Source organism: Cinclus cinclus, unplaced genomic scaffold (assembly GCF_963662255.1).
Source record: "Cinclus cinclus unplaced genomic scaffold, bCinCin1.1 SCAFFOLD_36, whole genome shotgun sequence".
Lineage (NCBI taxonomy): Eukaryota > Metazoa > Chordata > Aves > Passeriformes > Cinclidae > Cinclus > Cinclus cinclus.
Genome location: NW_026912055.1, coordinates 2,061,711 through 2,076,375, shown reverse-complemented (window position 1 = coordinate 2,076,375; position 14,665 = coordinate 2,061,711). Strand labels below are relative to the sequence as shown.

General features: G+C 51.0%; 1 protein-coding gene across 12 annotated transcripts; it reads right to left on the bottom strand.

Annotated features, from left to right (window-relative positions):
• Window positions 1-4,980: 4,980 nt before the first annotated feature.
• On the bottom strand, window positions 4,981-14,077 carry LOC134057120 (uncharacterized). Of its 12 annotated transcripts, none has more exons than XM_062514144.1 (8): window positions 13,692-14,077; window positions 13,018-13,140; window positions 12,812-12,905; window positions 11,442-11,540; window positions 11,037-11,254; window positions 9,461-9,680; window positions 8,565-8,699; window positions 4,981-5,459 (listed from the first exon to the last, which is right to left on the bottom strand). In XM_062514144.1, exons 1-6 carry the CDS (start codon window positions 13,817-13,819, stop codon window positions 9,638-9,640), a joined length of 705 nt encoding a protein of 234 aa, XP_062370128.1. In that variant the 5' UTR covers window positions 13,820-14,077; the 3' UTR covers window positions 4,981-5,459; window positions 8,565-8,699; window positions 9,461-9,637. The 12 variants fall into 12 exon arrangements, 10 of the variants coding, with proteins under 10 accessions (XP_062370128.1, XP_062370129.1, XP_062370127.1 ...); XM_062514145.1 differs by having other exon boundaries at window positions 8,612-8,699; XM_062514143.1 differs by lacking the exon at window positions 4,981-5,459 and having other exon boundaries at window positions 5,474-8,699.
• Window positions 14,078-14,665: the final 588 nt, after the last annotated feature.

Below are 14,665 nucleotides of genomic sequence, written 5' to 3'. Positions count from 1 at the left end.
TCCTGAGGAGGGGGCCCACCCCGACCCCCAGCCCGCACCCCCACCCCACCCCCCCCAGTGTGATGTAGGGAAAACCGGAACCCCGGCAGTGTAGGGCAGTGTTGGAATCTGCTGGGGGGAGCCGCTCTCTGCGGCTCCGGCCCTTTTGGGGGACTCAAGGGAGGGGCGCCGGCTCCGGCCCTCCGGGCTTTATTATCCGGCACCCCGAACCCCGCGGCTGCGGGGGAAAAGACAGAGGGAAAGGGGGGATGGAGGGTAGGAATAGGGGGGCAGAGGGGCTGGTCGGGGTGGGCGAGCCAAGGGGAGAGGGCAGGTGAGGGTGTCGGGGTGTGCAGGGCAGCAGGGAGAGGGGAAGATGGAGTGGTAGGAACGGGAGAGCGGACGAAGGAGGCGGAGGATTGAAGGAAGGTGGGAGAGAATGGGGCGGCGGTAGACTGGGGGAGAGGGGAAACGGAGAGGGGGCAGCGGGAGCCAGGATTGAGGGGAAGCAAGGGTGGAAGGAAGAGCGGGACAACTTGGGGGTAGGGTAGGGCGAGTAGGGGCATGAGGGGTACCGGGATGGGGGGAGCCGGGCCGGGGGGGGAGGGAGGGGAGGGCTAGGGGGGAGAGGGAGGGGGGGGGGTAGGGGGGGGGAGGGAGGAGGGGGGTAGGGGAGGGGAGGAAGGGAGGGGAGAAAGAAGAAATACAGAGAAAAAGAAGTAATAAAGAAAAGAAACACAAAGGAAAAGAGCTGTAGAGCCCGGCTCGGGCAGCACCTCCCCTCCCGAGCGCCGAGGAGCAAATGGCTCCGCCGGCCTCTCCCCGCGGTTTAAATCCCCTCAGCCCCGCCCCGCGCAGGCGCTCTGGGGCCCCGCACACCTGGGCAGGTGCCGCCCCCCCCCGGGGCCCCGCCCCGCCCGCGCCCTTCAATTGCGGCCGAGCCGCTCCCGCCCCGCTCCGTACGCGGATGTTCCTCTCGGGATGCGGTGGGATCATCGCTCGGAGCGCTGCGCCGATCCCAACCCAGGGGCCGCTCCCGGCGCTGCGCGGAGCCCGACGTGCTCGGGCTGGGGGGGGGCCAGGGCTCGGCTCTGGGTCTTGTCGGGGTCCGCTGGGGGTTCCGAGCGGTGCCGCCTCTCCCTGGGCTGGCCGGGTGCGGATCGCAGGACCGGCATCGGCATCGGGATCGCCGCGGGCAGCAGGAGCCGCCCCGGGACGGGCGCCGGGGCCGAGCCCGGCGCTGCCGCTCCTGCTCCGGCCGCAGCGGCCGTGGGACTCGGGCCGTGATCCCGCTGCGGCCGCAGGGAGCCGGGGCTCTGCCGGTAACCGTGCCCGGGAGAACGGCGGCGGAATCTCCCGGTGCAGACGCCGGAGCGCGGCTGGAACCGGCCGGGGCACGGGGAACGCCGTGCCACCCCGGCAACCCCAAGTCCCGCCGCTCCCGGTGTCCTCATCCCGCAGGTGTGCGGAGCCCCCGGAGGAGAGCAGCTCCTGGATCCCCCTTCCCCGTGTCCGCCCAGCCGTGGGGCTCCCACCGGCCGCACCCCTGTGGAACGAGAGGGGCTGGATCACCGTGGGTGGGAGGAGCTGCTCGGCGGGGGCCCGGCCCGGTTCCACTCGGGCTGCTTCTCCAACACCTGCCAGGTGAGATGCTTCCCCTCCCCCTTGCTTTGCAACGCAAAAAAAAAAAAAAAAAAAAAAAAAAAAAAAAAAAGGGCTCCGTAATGGTAAAACTTCCTTTATTAAAATTCAGCTGAGAATTTTCCCCTTTACTTCCAGATCACGGGATATATTGAGGATATACTGGAGTTGAGAGGCATCCTAAAATCTGACTCTCAAGTAAATAGAACAGTTCCTGCAGGTGAGTATTGCCAGGCCAAAACGATGGCAGCTGCTGAAGCTGGGGCTGCTTTTCTGGCCCAGAGCTGTACAGAGGCCTCTGTGTCTCCTGCTCGCTGCCAGCAACGTTCCTTGGTGTTTCTGTGTGTCCCAGCTGTCAGGGAACTCGGGGCAGGAGGAGGCCAGGAGGGACCTGAAAGGGAACCGGCACCTCTCGTCCTTGGGCTGTGCCTGCAGTGTCCTGCCTGTGCCGAGCACACACCCTGGGGAAGGGCGCCGGGGCGCCCGGCCAGCGCCGGCACGGACGCGGCTCGAGGGCTGCCTGCGGATCCTGGGCCGGGGGCTGCTCTGAACAGGTACCTGGAGATGCTTCAGCCCGGACAGAGACCACTGACAGCCCAAAAGCACCGCCGGGAACAGCTGGCATTTCCTGCTGATGGCAGCACGGGCCGCTTGCAGAGGGGCTCGGACAGCAATTCCCCGTTCCCACCTCCCAGAGCTCCCACGCAGCTGCCGGGTCTGTCCCGGCCACCCCCAATCCCTTCCCTTCCAGCCTGAGGCCATCATCCATGCAGCAGCAGCAGCAGCATTAAAGCCAAGGCAATCTGCCCTCACACATATCAGATCCCAAGCACTACCTTCCAGAGATGCCTTAAAATCAAAGGTTTGGCTGGGATGAAGGTTTTTTTTGTTTTTTTTTTGGATGAAGGTGGGAGTTGTTCAGGGAGCCAGCTGGAAGTGCAGAAGGGATGGAAAGCTTTCTCACAGGTGGCTCCCACTGGAGGTGTGCTGAAGGCAGGGATGTGCAGCCTTTCCTGAGGGAAAAGAACTTGCAGAGGCCACTGCTGAGGCTCTGAAAGGAACTGAGATTCTGCAGGGAGAGATGTTCTCCCGTGGGCACAGGGGCTGCCTCGGCATGGGCTGCGAATGCTTCTGGCCTCTGCCTTCTCCTGCTTGAAAATCTCACCTGGAGCCTGAGCTCAAGGGGGGGTCAAATCAGCTGAATTCCAGGCAACCCTGTCAAGTGCCCCCAAGGGACATGGGTGGGGTTGGGATGAGGGTTTTAAACGGGAAATTCTTTGGCATACACACCTGTCCCTGTCCCGATGCTGCTGAGCTTCCTTGGAAGCTCTGCTGGTTTCTTGGCACAGCTGGCGTTCAAGGGGCAGCTCTGCCTGGGCATGGCCACGCTCCATGAAGCACTGGGAGGTTATGGCAGTGGGAATTGAGCAGGGAATTTGGGGCTATGGGATCACTGTCAGCTTTGCTAGTTCCCATCAGTTAGCCCCAAATCTGGGCACTGCACAAAGAACAATGTTCGTGCTCCCCTGTCGGCTCAAGCCCCTGGGCTGGGAAGTTTTGGGAGTCAAATGTATGGAATTATACCAGTCACAGCAACTGGCATCACCCACGGGGAGAATCCAAGTCCCAAACAATTCCTCCACAATCCACTCTGGGGGATAACAGCCTGTGCCTGCCAGGAGCTCTGACTCTGCTTTTCCTACCAGCTCCTGAGCAGTATCAGGGCCACCATGAGGGCTTCAAAATCCAGATAAACCCCAAATCTCACACAATGACTAATCCGAATAAAGAATTGCATTACTCAAAACTGTTATGAATTCTGTGACAACACTGTAATGGACTGCCAGGAACCTCATTAATGCTCTTGTTCTCATTTTTTTTTAATATTTACAGAAGCTGCAAAATGAAACATTAAAACTTATAAACAAGTCAGAGGACAAGCAGGGCTGCCTTTGGATCGCCCTTCACCTCTGCTCCCACTTTGTGCAAACACAGCTTGGGCCGAGGACTGCGAACTCATTATTGCCTCAGCCTCTCCCTCCAAAAGATCCCCTCCCTCTTTCCCTGCAGGTGAACTCCGATCCACTCCTCACCTGCACTGCTCATCCAAGTGTCCATTCTGTGACCCCAGCGAGGTCCCTTTGCCTTTCTCCTGCCCCTCTCCAGCCCCAGGCCGCTCCCCTGCTCGCTTTCTCCCGTGGGCCTCATCCCACACGGAACCTCTCCTCCCTTCCTCGCCGGCTGCTGCCAGGGAAGGAGGACACGCAGAGTCCCGAGGGCTCAGCCCTGCCTGCTAGCCCTGGAGAGCCCTGGCTGCGCTCCCCAGGGCCCTCGCAGAAATTTCCCAGAGAAATTCTCTGCCGGGCTCCCTTCACCTCCCTCGGCAATCCCCTCAGAAATGCCTCCTCGCTCCCCTGGACATCCCCTCGGCATTTTCCTACACAAACACCTCTCGTGTCCCCTCTCAATGACCCCGGGCTTTGCGGCTCCATCCACGGCACGACCCGTGCCCGCTGCTCGTGCTTCACCCGACCACAATCAAGAGCAAATGTTGGCTGGGCTTTCAGAACTGGAAAGGACTTGCAAGCAAAAGAAATCACCTTTTTTCCTTCTTTCTCCTGCTGGACTTGCCTCTGGGGATGCGTGCTGAGCTCTCGCTGCAGGGGACTGTCAGGCCTGAATGGCTGGGAGTTCGTCCTCTTCTCCCTGGGCAAGCAGAAATTGGCATTCATTACACCACAGAAATGCTTTCTGAAACCTTTCCCCTCCCCTGTCCTTTGCTGCTACATTTCCTCTCTCTGCCTTGGAACTGACAGCTGTATCCCTGATGTCATTTCCCCTGCCTGATTTCTGTGCAGCTCCAAGCTGGGACAAACTGGGATAACTTAAAGGGGGACAGAGGTGAGACTGTCAACGGGATTTTTCTCCAATTTCTAATTACACCAAAACCTCCTCCAATTCCCCAGTGAGAAGAGCACAAACTCACAGCCATTCCGGGCTGGCAGTCACTGAGGGAAATGTGACACAGTATCAATAAATAAGTGACCTTTCCTGGGAGCAGCCATCACCCCAGTCCTCCAGCCTCGGCGAGCTGCTGCAGTCAATGGACCCAACTTCCAAGGCTTAACCTACATTTCTGTCAGCTCTCGTTCGAAAGCTCCCGGACAGTAAATCACACGACGGAATTTTAAAATGGCACCAAGAATAACAGAGCCCAGGCCAAACCCAACCACCCCCATCGCTGCTCCACCCCGCTCTTGGCAGAAACAGTCGTATCCTTTAGAAATCCTCTCCTTCCCCTGCTACTCAGTCCTTCGCTGCCCATCCCCACAGAGGATTTACTCCACCTTTGGCTCCCCACAGCACCTCTCTCCCCAGCACAAATCCCACTTGGCACAGACACAGACGGAGCAGACCTAAGGCCATGGATCCAGCAGCAGCTGCGATTCCGAGCTCCCCGTTCCCCGCACGGCTCATCCATCCAAGCACTCCTGGCAATCTCACCTCAGCCCGGACTCTCTGTTCCTCAGAGGCAAACACGGCCTGATGGGGCACGGCTCTGGCACCCCATTTCCTCCGGCTGCTGCCGACCTGGAAAGCCACAGGGAAACGCAGTCCCCCGGAACCTCACGTCCCTGGATACCAGCAGAGCTGCAGTTTCACCCAGATCCCAGATTCCATAGACGCTTCATCCCAGCGGGGAGGAAAAGGGGAACCCTGCGGGGGCAGGACCGGGAGCCCTCCAGTGCAGAGCCCTGGTGCTGAAGCCTCTTGGCTCTGGCTCCTCAAACAGCACAGCTTTTGGCAAAGATGGGAGGAGTGGAACCATTTCTCTGGTCCTGGAAGAGAAGAAGAGGAAAAGAAAATGAAGTCCCCTGCAGAAGTCAAAGGATCCCAGCTTTCACACTTCTGATCTGGACTGCTCGCTGTGGGGCTTGATCCAAGACAGGTGACACCAATTCAAATATAAAAGTGCCCCTCTCCAGCATTTTTGTTCCTAACCCTTTCAGACATTAAAATGAATGCTCATTTTTCTTATTGCAGTCTTTGCTCCATTTTAACAGAACCATTTTCATGCCAGACCCCACTTGTCACTCACTCAATCCTCCTTCACCACTGGACTTTGCACAAAGGGACACCCGAAACAATAAAACCTTTGTCAACACTCATACACAGCACACACTAAAGCCATCACGACATAGAAAAACTAATCCCATATCTGTTAATATCAAAATCAAGGAAGCACAATATTTAACTGTAATAAAACCTAACAAAGTAGCTAGAGAAGTATTTAAATCCCATTATAACAAACCCAAAAAGTGAAGCATTCTAAACACTCTAAATCTCTTCCAGTACAAATGTTCCAGAAGCCCTCAAAACTCAAATAAGCATTTTATATATCTACTGCCAAACCAAGAGAAAACAAATCAACACCTTAGCTCAACTACCAAACAACTGTAATAAAGCTACTTTAAAAAACCCTAACAAATACCAATTACCCCCTCAACAAGACACTACCAACAGCACCCAACTCAAGATACTTGTCCCATCCACAAAATACTCCGTAACTCAAAACCCAAAACTAAGCAACAAACCCCACACGCCCTTCAACAACCCCATTCAACCTATACACCAACATACAGAAAATAAACTACTACCAGCTATCATTCCTTAAAGAACTCCACCATTACACAACACAGAACCAAATGTATTAAAACTCCAATACAAACTAAAATCCAAACTGAATTGCACACTCGTATTAACATGGCCAAAGCATTTTTCTCTGTTCCTCCAACAGCCCAACACAAACCTCAATTTACCTTCACCAAACAAACGTACAATACACCTAAAAACAACTACCCCAAAACTAAAAACACAATCCTACTGGCTACCACAGATTATATACAAATTACACTAAAAGAAAACTCCACATCCTCTACAGTACACAAAAAACTTCAACAAAAATATATTTAAAGTTACCCAAGTTCTCCTAAAAACACATTTTACCGTGAAAAACAAACAAAAAACCTAATGAAAAAATCCACTTCCTAAGGATACACTCGAGAAAACAGCACCGTGTTCCTACCAAGAGCATAAAACATCCACCAGCTCACAAAACACCTTAAGTTATCAAAAAATCCAAACCACCTCAAAACCAATCAACACTAAAACACAAATCCTCCTACTATCCCATCTACCAATATTAAAATTAATAGTCAAAACAAAAATGCCCTCTACCCACCATGCCACCAATACCACATGAAATCAACCAATTACTGTCATCAGGCAGGGCACTCACACCAAAAATCTAAATCCCCAAAGAGGTGAAAATAATTACAAATGAACCTAAAACCAAAAACTTGGATCTCACTAAATAAAAGCAAAAAATACTCTGCAAAATACAAAACCTACACCATACAACCCACTACCAGCAATAAAAAAAGAAACACACTACACTCTTGTCACTAACAATTCCCATCACATCCTAAATATGAAACAGAAATAAAACTGTATAGAAACCCTCATAACAAATCACAAGAACTACTACAAAAAATAAATCAAACCATCTTATTTAACTCAGAACAAGGCAACTGACCCTAAACATTCCAAAAAAACCAAAGAAATATAAAAACCCAAACTAATTGACAACATTACAAGAACCTAAAAGCACTAAAATATTAAAAAAAAAAAAACACTACAGTAAAAAAAAAACCTACCTAAAATAATCCACTCTATAAATATCCATGTTCCCAAAAAATAAAAATAATAAAAACACCAAAACAACAAACAAACCAATCAAACCCAAAAATAAAAATTGCACAAATAAACCTAAATTAACTACGCCAAAAGAAGTTAACTCCAAGCTCAATCAACCCATTATGTCTCAAACCATCAATACACAAATACCACCTACAGATAAACACAAAACCAAAAGATAAATATAACCATAAACAATATCTCCCGTATTATCTGCAAGTATAAAACATATACTGCTAACAAACAAAAGCCCAATGATATAATAATAAAACTAATAAAACATACACTACTAATCAAACAAACCAAACACATAAAACCCCTTTGATATAATAACAAGCCAATATAAATAACATAACCCATATAATATCCCAATTATAAGAGTAAAAAACAAATAAATCAGCTACATGACATTACCTCAAACCCCCAAAACAAACACTGAATACTCACAATAATAAAAGCCATCACAAAATAACTGAAAACCAGCCCTATGCTTTACGCTACAGCCCCTAACACCATCAGAAACCTTAGCAACGCATCCTTTAGAAACAAGACCCCACAAAAAAAAAAAAAACCACACAAAAACAAAACTCAACTCAAGAAAAACCTTATCAACACCTAAACTAAAAGATACAGCATTAACTAGACAACATCTCTTATCATATGCCACCTACAAACAATATAAAACTATACACTGTATTATTGAAAACCATCTTAAAAGGGCTGCAGTAAAAAAACTTCCGAAAAAATAAAACCTGCATCTAACAAAAGCCATCTAATAATTCCACAACCATTTCTCCGGTCCTGGAAGAGAAGAAGAAGAAAAGAAAATGAAGTCCCCTGCAGAAGTCAAAGGATCCCAGCTTACACACTTCTGATCTGGATTGCTCACTGTGGGGCTTGATCCAAGACAGGTGACACCAATTCAAATATAAAAGTGCCCTTCTCCAGCATTTTTATTCCTAACCCTTTCAGACAGTAAAGGGATGCTCGTTTTTCTTATTGCAGTCTTTGCTCCATTTTAACAGAACCATTTTCATGCCAGACCCCACTTGTCACTCACTCAATCCTCCTTCACCACTGGACTTTGCACAAAGGGACACCCGGGGTGCTGCATCACAAGAAATCCTAAAGAGAAACCCCTCCAAAACCTGACAGAGAAAGGTTTCAAGGCACTGCAGAACACAGACACAGCTGTTCAGGACTTCTCAGGCCACACCAATCCTGTCCCATCCACCTGAGCTCTGCAGGTGAGCTGTGCAAAGGCTCCCCTTGCTCCAAGGCCATCGCTGTCTGAGGCCACAGATGTCCCCCCTGGGCAGCACCTGGAAACAATGTGGGAAAGGCAAAATGAGAATGTTTTCTGTCAAAAAATGAGGAACAAGCATCATCATCAGAACTTCTGGACAAATTTAGTAACATCACTTTCATATGGTACATACAGGCCATGCCCATCCTTCCAGCCCAGGTGAAAACAGGAAGGAGAACTACAGGAAAAGCAGAGTCCCTACTTTGGATGTCTTTCCGAAAGACTCTCTGCACTGTATGCTCTTTGTGCTCTTTAAATGAATGGGTAGCTGCTAAAAAAAAATCTCAGCCCATATTTTCTCAGCCACAGGCAGGACAAGGTGGGCTGCAGCTGGAGAGCCAGGGAGATGCAGGACCTTGGCACGCAAGGGATAAGGGCAGGGGATGCAGGGGGGAGAGCTGGACAAGTCAAGGAACAGGCATTTTCTTGTTTACATTCATCAGGGCTGGGAACTTGGAAAAAAACACGTGGTGCTGCATGCATCCAGGACACAGTGCCCACGGTTTGGTTGTTTTCCCTCTGCTCATAAGCCCGGCCTTCAGCCCCTCTCCAGGGGAGCAGAGAATTCCTCCAGGGTAAGGGTGAGTCCTGGACCACACCCCAGGGATGGGTCAGGTAAAGCAGGGGAGTTGTTTACAGGAACTGACCGCAAAAATCAAACCCAACAAACACTGAAATGGGCTCTGTGGAGCTGCAGCACCAAGTGTTGGCAGCAGGCAGAGGCACGAGGTGCACGCAGGACCAACAAGTAACACCTCACCTGGTTCTTCTGCTTACCTGTATTGCAGTCCTGCTTCACCTCACAGCTGCTCTTCTGCCAAGGCCATTTCCATTTCCACAAGCCTGTGTCACGCGTGGTCAAGGCTGGAACTCCTCCCTTAGGATTTCCACGTCACATCTGGATTTGCCAGGAAGCACCTGCACACACAGATGCCCGTTTCTGTGACAGGTCACTCAGAAATCACGTAAGCCAGCAACTTGCTCCTCACTGCACCGCCTGGAAATACATGAAAAAGCCAGAAAAAGCAACAACCGGTCAACAGCCCACAAATGACACAGCTTAGTGCAGCTTCATCCTAATATTCTTCGTGCCCAGTGATGGAGAGAAAGAAGGAGGAAAGCTCCTCTCCCACTTCTCCCAATTCTGCACCAAGCAGTTGGGAACAGCCAGCACTTCCCTCCCCTGCAGCTGTGGCAGCTTCCCTCCCTCCTTCAGCCTCGCCCTGACTTCTGAGGGGCCACAGGCACCACACCACCCAAAAGCATCAGCGCTCACACCCAGTGCCAGTACGGGTGTCTTCATGGTCCATCTTTGGCCAAACAAACCTCGGGGATGGTTTTCCTTTCCTGACAGACTTGGCCAATCTCATTCCCATCTATCAAGGCAACGCACCCCCCCCCCCCCCGTACGGCTCTGGGGTCGGAGCCCCTCTGGCACAAAAACTCCAGAGAAGGTTGCAGGGAAGAATCCAAGAGCCAATTGAAATCCCACATATGCAATGCAGGCCGGCTTCTGACAGGTTCCTTGTGGCTTTTGGGACGCAAGAAAAACCTTCAGACCATAAAAACCTGCGTGAGAACCCCACACCGGGCACTTGGCTTTAAAGATGTTGTTGCACTTCACGTTACAGGTAAGAGAATTGCTTTGGGATTTGGCATTTTCTGCACCCACACAAACACATTAAAAGAATTAACTGCAGAGTCCCGAAGCTCGGTTCCTCCAATCTTCTTTTGTTGGTGTCACTTGACATACCAAAATCCAAAGCAACACTTCAAAAGAAATGAAAAGCACCTCCTGAACATCCCCCCATCCCCCCCCCCCTCCCCCCCCCCAATTCAGTTTTCCAGTTTAGGGCTTCTTTTAAGAACAGGTTAAAGAAATGAAGAAGAAAGTGTATCAGCTAGTGTACCAACCACCTGTTTTCCATACATTCTCATTACACCTGACGGCTTCTCTAACAAAATTAATTTGTACATGTAAAAACCCGTCCAGCAGGGGCAGCTGATTCTGAGCCCACACCTCGCAGGTGAAGGATCGGGGGAAAGAGCGGCACAGAGGGATCCCAAAGTGCCCAAGAGAGGGTCAAGTTCACTGTGTCGGGGCAGCCTTTTTTCAAACCAAAGTGCCCTGCAGCTGCCCCAAGCCTGGAGTTCACAAAAACAAAACGAGCTCCCCCTCCTGCCTCATTTTCTGCCTTCTCACATCAAGGGACAATCACATCATGCAAAAGATAAGAGAGAAGATGCTAACACCAGCCCAGTGCCCCCAGGAAGCCCCCTGGCACCAGAGTGCTCTTTGTGGGACAAGACCCGCGCTGGGCCCAAGAACTGACTCTAATCCCTGTTACCTGACCTGTCCAGCTGCAGGATCAACGTCCAAAAGCAACACTGGATCCTTAAGGGCAGAGTCTGGCACCCTCTGTAAAAGCCAAGGGGAGAACAAGGCTCCAAAGGCAGCCCCCGATGCCTCCAGCCCCTGCTGCTGGAAACGCTGCCCAGGACTTTGGACCGACGGGATCGAGCCTTCGCACAGCTCGGTCCCGTGGCACCGAGGGTGGCAAACCCCAGAGACTGAAGGAAATCAAACAAAGGGCTGATTTCAATGGACGCCCGGGAGGCTGAAAGCCCCAGCCCAGAACGGCTCCCCACCCAGCTCAGCAGCTGGAACTGCTGCTGCGGGGCACAAGGTCCGAAGGAACGCTGCAGCCGTGACGTTAAAGCCAGCAAAAACAAGGACTAAATGGAAACAGATCCTTACCTGCTCCAGTGACCCAATCTCTGGCTCCTCCTCACGGGGGGACCCTGCTCCAGGGAGCAACCTCCGCACAGCCCCCGAGACCTGGGCTAAGACGCTGCCCTAGCAGCAGAAGACAAGGGGTTAACCAAGCTTTTGGCACACATTCCGTCCCCAGAGGGGTTTGACAAAACATCCATCAGTGCACATCTTTAAGAAGGACAGCTTGTCCCTAGGCTTGCAGTAGACTTTTGTACGTTATTCCTTCAAGGACTGTGTTCTAACATCTTTTGGTATTGACAGTGTTGAAACAAGATTCACCATGAGCTCTGCACCCTGCCGTGCTCCCAGCCCTAAAGGAGAGCTGGGTACCCTCACACTCATCCAGGCTGAGGCAGCTCTCCTGGAGGGAGAGTAGTTAGAAAAGCATCCCAATTAAAACTTCATTTGCATCCAAATATCTTCCCTGAAATTAAGATGGGGTCTAAGTGCCGTGAAGGAATCAGAGATGAAAAGAACTGATGTGAAACACAAACAGGAAAAAGTGAAACAAGAACATGAAAAAGCGGTAGTGGAATGGATCTTGGACTGATTAGTTCTTAGAGGAATTTTAACTCAAGTCGTGTTAAAAGCGAATCTCTGCACATGACACTCTGAAGCCCAGAGGCAGTACATGATTTCACCATGGAGCCACTGAGCCAGCACTTGGATAAACCTGTCTGCTGCACGAACAGTGAGCTCTGCTCTCCTGGAACCAGGCAACGGGGAAAACACTGCAGTAAAAATGTTTGCTGTACATCCTCCTATGCTTGCACAAAAGCATCCTGTGGGACACACCTTCAGTCATGCAGGAAGAACCCATGAATTCCTGTTTCACATTTCCACAAGGAAAACTGGGAGCAATAACCATGCTGGGGTTCGATGATAGCATTAAAGAGATTCATCTGCAGCTACGACTGTCCTGTTGGAGTCTGCACCTGAATTCCTTAACTACCATTAGACAAATCCTTTAGCTAAGCAGCTAAATAAGCACATGGGAGAAGACACTGAGAGGAGAAAGAGTCGTCAGTATCTAAGATGCTGGCACACCAACATAAACATAAGGAATCATCAACCCCCAAAGAAAGCAGAGGCAGAAGTATCCAGCTCCAGGCCAGCAGGCACCTGTAGCTTTGAACACCACAACACCACGCTCGCTGGAAACAAACTGGGGCTTCAGTAACCTCCCCCTCACTGCAGTTCACTCTCGCCTCTGCTCCCCACCAAGATTCACACGAGTGAACGACATGGAGTTATTCCCTTTTGACCTTTCTTAGGCACCTGTTAACGCACAGACTGGTACGGCACGCAAGGTCTGATGGCAAAACAATCCTGCTTTTACACAGAACAGTCACCTGGACTGTAAGTCGCTGAACACTTTTTCCTTTGACGCTGATGTGAAGAGAGTTCCTCCCTCTCTCTCTCTCTCTCTCTCTCATCCGAGTCCTGCTGAATAAAAAGTACACTTAGGAAGAATGCAGGTGGGGAGAGATGAAAGATTAAACGTTTTTTTCCAAGTACCTCTGCATCAACTAAGACCAGTTACAGACATCACACCTACATGCTGCATGCTGCAGACAAACGATTGATTTTCCAAGGTGTACTTTGAAACCTACTGTATCCCGCTTTGGAATCTCTACCAAAACTCAGAGTAGCTGTTCTGGATCCGGGAATTTTGAGGTAACTGTTAAAAAAAAAAAAAAAAGTAGACACAAGAGAAATGAAACTGTTTTCCCTCTGGGAATGACATTTCTTTTATACTTTTTGTTCCACTTCAGTCCTTGAAAGGCAGCTTCTGGGCGAATATCATGCAGAGGCCCAGTGTAGGAATCGGACTGACTGACATGCCAAGCCAGACCAGTGTTTTGGGTGAGGAGTTGGCCCATGGCCCCAGACCTTGGAGGGCATTTGTTTAAGTTTAGAATAGCTCCTAAGAAGGTTGTCAAAGGTTTTAAAAATTCTTTATGGCAAAGCTTTAAGGTAAAGCTTTATAACCCTCATTTCCCATTGGTTGCCTCTATTCCCAGTTATGTCATCCCTTGTCTCCTCCCAGCTCTGGAAAGTTCTTGTATCCCTGTACCCCCCCGCCCCCCCCACTGGTTTATGTTCACTGCACTGTTCCACCCATCCTACCTTATCGGCCCCTGCCCTGTATTACTCCTCCCTTACACCACTTTTCCCTTTACCCACTGGATTCTCACCCTGGACCCACCTCCCATCATCCCTTATAAATACCCTGGATTTTCCCTCAGCCTTGTCTTCGACCCTGAACTCTTCCAGTGTATGCCCTCGCTGCAGGGGACTGTCAGGCCTGAATGGCTGGGAGTTCGTCCTCTTCTCCCTGGGCAAGCAGAAATTGGCATTCATTACACCACAGAAATGCTTTCTGAAACCTTTCCCCTCCCCTGCCCTTGGCTGCTACATCTTCTCTCGCTGCCTTGGAACTGACAGCTGTATCCCTGAGGTCATTTCCCCTGCCTGACTTCTGCGCAGCTCCAAGCTGGGACAAACTGGGATAACTTAGGGGGGACAGAGGTGAGACACTTTTATTTAGCAGGATTTTTCTCCGACTGCTAATTACAGCCAAAACCTTCTCCAATCCCCCACTGAGAAGAGCACAAACTCACAGCCATTCCGGGCTGGCAGTCGCTGAGGGAAATGTGACACAGTATCAATAAATAAGTGACCTTTCCTGGGAGCAGCCATCACCCCAGTCCTCCAGCCTCGGCGAGCTGCTGCAGTCAACGGACCCAACTTCCAAGGCTTAACCTACATTTCTGTCAGCTCTCGTTCGAAAGCTCCCGGACAGTAAATCACACGACGGAATTTTAAAATGGCACCAAGAATAACAGAGCCCAGGCCAAACCCAACCACCCCCATCGCTGCTCCACCCCGCTCTTGGCAGAAACAGTCGTATCCTTTAGAAATCCTCTCCTTCCCCTGCTACTCAGTCCTTCGCTGCCCATCCCCACAGAGGATTTACTCCACCTTTGGCTCCCCACAGCACCTCTCTCCCCAGCACAAATCCCACTTGGCACAGACACAGACGGAGCAGACCTAAGGCCATGGATCCAGCAGCAGCTGCGATTCCGAGCTCCCCGTTCCCCGCACGGCTCATCCATCCAAGCACTCCCGGCAATCTCACCTCAGCCCGGACTCTCTGTTCCTCAGAGGCAAACACGGCCTGATGGGGCACGGCTCTGGCACCC

What these genes read in the sequence shown, in the direction of transcription:
- LOC134057120 (XM_062514144.1), bottom strand. Translation starts at nt 13,819, where the DNA reads ATGCCAATTTCTGCTTGCCCAGGGAGAAGAGGACGAACTCCCAGCCAT. An exon ending in AGGCTGAGGGAAAATCCAGG is followed by an intron (nt 13,141 to 13,691) that starts GTATTTATAAGG and finishes TTTTTTTAACAG; the next exon opens with TTACCTCAAAATTCCCGGAT. An exon ending in TTCAGCGACTTACAGTCCAG is followed by an intron (nt 11,541 to 12,811) that starts GTGACTGTTCTG and finishes TTCTGCTGCTAG; the next exon opens with GGCAGCGTCTTAGCCCAGGT.